This window comes from Puccinia triticina, chromosome 8A (genome assembly GCF_026914185.1).
Source record: "Puccinia triticina chromosome 8A, complete sequence".
Taxonomy (NCBI): domain Eukaryota; kingdom Fungi; phylum Basidiomycota; class Pucciniomycetes; order Pucciniales; family Pucciniaceae; genus Puccinia; species Puccinia triticina.
The window spans coordinates 927653-931358 of record NC_070565.1 but is presented as its reverse complement, the minus strand read 5'-3'; the positions used below and the strand labels follow the sequence as shown (position 1 = coordinate 931358).

The 3706-nt window shown below is 51.5% G+C and overlaps 1 protein-coding gene across 1 annotated transcript; it reads right to left on the bottom strand.

Moving 5' to 3' along the window:
* On the bottom strand, positions 1 to 1848 carry PtA15_8A104 (uncharacterized protein; the record flags this gene model as incomplete). Its single annotated transcript, XM_053171501.1, has 6 exons — positions 1 to 224; positions 302 to 578; positions 660 to 961; positions 1022 to 1091; positions 1342 to 1466; positions 1545 to 1848. 6 exons carry the CDS (start codon positions 1846 to 1848, stop codon positions 1 to 3), a joined length of 1302 nt encoding a protein of 433 aa, XP_053022758.1.
* Between the last annotated feature and the right edge of the window lie 1858 nt (positions 1849 to 3706).

The following is a 3706-nucleotide window of genomic DNA, read 5'->3' as shown; positions in this document are numbered from 1 at the left end:
CTAAGGGGTGGCTGGTTCGAGGGGCAGAAGATTGATGTAACCATCATCAAGGTCAAGATACAGACTGCGAATATACTTCACAGTGAGCCAACAACTTGGTGAGGTGATCTTCTCTACAGGGGTTCGCATCCGGGGATCTGTGACCAATCTGTAACCGGCAGAAGCAAGTGCGCATTGATTGTTTGACCACAGCCAGTGATTGATGGCGTTGTTGGTTTTGGCAACTGAAGGAGGGCGTGTTTGGGTGCAGTAGTTAGGAGGATGAATTAATCGGCAAGATGAGAGGAGAAGGAGCACTTGCCTGCAAATGCAATCATTTGGTCGGTCACATTAGGGCGTGGAGGGCGGACCCGACGAGGGGGTGTTTTTGGCTTTGCGGTTTCTGAGGGTGTAGTACCAACCAAACTTGCCTGAAAGCGAGCTGGGTAGGTGTTGGGCTGATCGACATTGTCTGCAAGATCAACAAACGGTACAGCACGATGAGTCGATTTTGTAATCTGAAAGGAGTGTCGACCAAGGTGTGTGGATACTGCAAAAAGTATCATCTTGCAGTTGCAAGTCTGGGCAATAGAGTTTGCCTAGGGAATCAATAAATGAAAGTTAGAATCAATCCTGTTTGACTGAGGTAGTTCAGCCCGAGAAGTTGTACGGTTACATACCTGGATTACCCAGTTTGCTAAATAGCTTTCCACTGTACTGGCTGCCCGTGCAAGCGAGATGGAACCTCTTAGATCACTGGCCGGAGGAGAGGCTCTCTCCGCATGAGAATCTTGCTCGGTATCTGAATCATCGTCTAGGGCCAATTCTGACGGAGTAAGCTCAGCCTCTGGGGAAGGGCTCCGACTGGCAGGTGTGGTATTGGAGTTGTCTGTTCCAGGAATTTTCTTCCGCGCGCGGTATCGCTTGTAAAGCACAGAGATTTCAGCCATACCAACACGGTGCCTGCCTACTCCTTTCCCAACTGAGTTTCAAAGAGGGATCAGTCTCAATTTTGAAAAGCAGAAGGAAAATATTTGCTTACCTCCACGGAATTTATTGCGAGCTGATAGTTGCTGAAGAAAGCGATTCCATCTGTTGGGACGTCGAACAGCCTTACGTTTTCCGCTGAAGGTTGAGGATGGTAATATGTGAGCGTGGAGTTGGGTGAATGATGAAATTTTAGAGTTTTAGGATAACTATTTACAGGAACTTGTCAACCATCTCCATTGAAACCCCTCGCTCGATTGCTTTGCCGACAAGAAGCTTGCGCTGTTCCTCAAAGTAGTTTGCAAAGAAGGCCCTATCAGCCTCAGACATTGCTCCTTTGGAGCGTTCGCGTGCAAAAGCAACAAGATCGGCCACTGTATGCGATAGCACCTCCTCATCGGTCAAAGGTTCCGGTTGGGGGACACGACCATCTTCCTCACGGGTACGAAGTCGTTTACCGGTTTTTTTAGGAGCTATGCTATTAAGCGCTTCATGGAGACCTTCCAGGGGTCCGGATCAATCAGAGGGTTGGGTTTGAGCCGATGAAGATTTCGCATTGGAATGGCTGGAGCTAGTACTGAGATGGTGGTCTTCGGAAGAGGTTTGATTAGCAACTTGTTCCAAATTATCAATCGCGGAGGGCAAAGCTGTGCTGGGTAGAGGGTGGTGACGACCATCGGCCCCTGGAAGATTTCTGATTTGTCGGACTTGGGTGCCACTACTGCGGTTCTTGGTGGGGGGAAGGGGTGCGGGAGGTTGCTGCTTTTTGCGCTTGCGGCTGGACTTTTGAATACCGGAGGGGTTGGGATGGGGTTCTGGGTTCTGGGGACGGCGTATCAAATCGCTTAAAGGGACAGGGAGGTTTGACTGGCCGCAAGACATGATGGGTTAAAGGGTATAGCAGCAAAAGAGAAGAGACATAGAGGACTGTCGGAGGCAGCAGGCGCGTGGATGACGCGACTCAGCCTTGCGCGATGCTGAGCAGTTCATATGTTGCGCAATGCTGCGAGGCCCAGCGACCTGCGCAGCAAAGGAAGCTGGTGGAAGCTTGGTTCCGAGTTCGGATTTTGCTGTTTGTTACCGGGAGCGCTAGCGGGAGGTGGGTGGAGTCCATGGTGGCCGCCCAGCCCCGCCAAATATGCGCCGCGTAGGCGAAGCGCGTGGAAGATGGCTGAATACAGCATCACGAGCTACAGCCGAAAGAACCGAGGCGCATACTGAGCGGAAGGGAAAGTTGAGGACGAGCCTCGCCCCCACCTGGAGGCCCCACTCCAGTTCCCCCCAGAGAGACTCACTCGGCTTCCTGTCCTTTTCCCTTTCCCTCCAGCTCTCCGCCTAGAAATTCCTAGCTCCACAACTTGTCCACAAGAGCCCAGAATTTCAGAAACCATTGAATTAACTTTTAATAGACCAACTTTACAAATCGGAAGATCCCCTAGGATCCCCAAGCTGCATAAACTCCTTAACCCACTCGCATCCGAACTCCCATAACCTTAACCATCACCCACAATTCCCTTGTCTCAAGCCCACTAATTCTTCGTGCCCACTTAACCTCCCCACATTCGCCAAAACCTTTCACAACGTTACACCACCACTCCACACGTTCCGATCCACAACCTCCCCACCCCCAATGTCAGATCTAAACATCCAAGACACCTCAAACAGCGTGAAAGCCGCAGCTCAAAACCCAAACCAACAGGGCGAGCCAAGCCAACCAGCCCACCAAATCCCCCCCCCCCCAGAACAAGGCGCAAATGCGAGCACTACAAACTCGTCGTCCCAAGTTCCCAGCGCTCAGCCAAAACCACCAAAGGCTACCAAAGCCCCCAAAACCACCAAGCCAGTCACCCGAGCAGCCACCAAAAGCAACCCACCCGGGCACCAACCAGAGCAAGAGGCCGAGGAACCCTTGCAAGAGACCCTTAAGGACCCAGACATTGCAGAGATAATCGCAAACCCTAGTGGTAAGCAAAGATTCACTCCAACTGCCCGAATTAGAGCGAAACTAATCAAAAAAAAAAAAAAAAAATCCACAGCCCCGATACAGTCCGAGAAAGCCACAATTGCGAGCAACTCGGACGCAGAAGAGGAAACGGATCGAGAAACCCGCGCGTTCCTAATGGCTAGGCTCATCAAGGCCGAGAAAGCCGGAGACAAAGCCGCAATTGATCGCTACTCCAAGATGTACGAGGCGGTCTTGGCAGACAAGTCGAAGGCCAAGAAAACCTCAATGGACAACGACATCCAGGTAATCTTCCAGCCCCCCGTCGTCCCCCAAAAGAGACCATCAGCAACCAATGAGATGACCCAAGTGCGAAACGTGAAATTCATTTTTGGCCGCTCCAACTCGCACAATGACGGCGGTTTCACACCATACTTCCACAAACTCTTACTGGAGTGCAAAGGTCCACTCCCCCTAACGATCTTCAATCGCGAGTGGCAAGAGAAAGCCCTCATCCACCACTCCCAAAACCAACCCAAGACCGACAAGACAGCAGCGGAGAAAGGACTACGCTATCACGGCCTCCCAGTCCCAGACGAGTTTTCCCAATCCTTCACAGACTGGACTCTGAACCATTGATGCTTCCATCTGACCATGAGAGACCGTTACAACTACCCCGTGCTCGCAGATTGGATCCTCAAACACAAGAATCATTGTGACCGCCTCCATCGAAAACACGGCTTCATGGTTGCATTGAGATACGACATCAGGATCAGGAACAACGCCTTCGCATTTAGG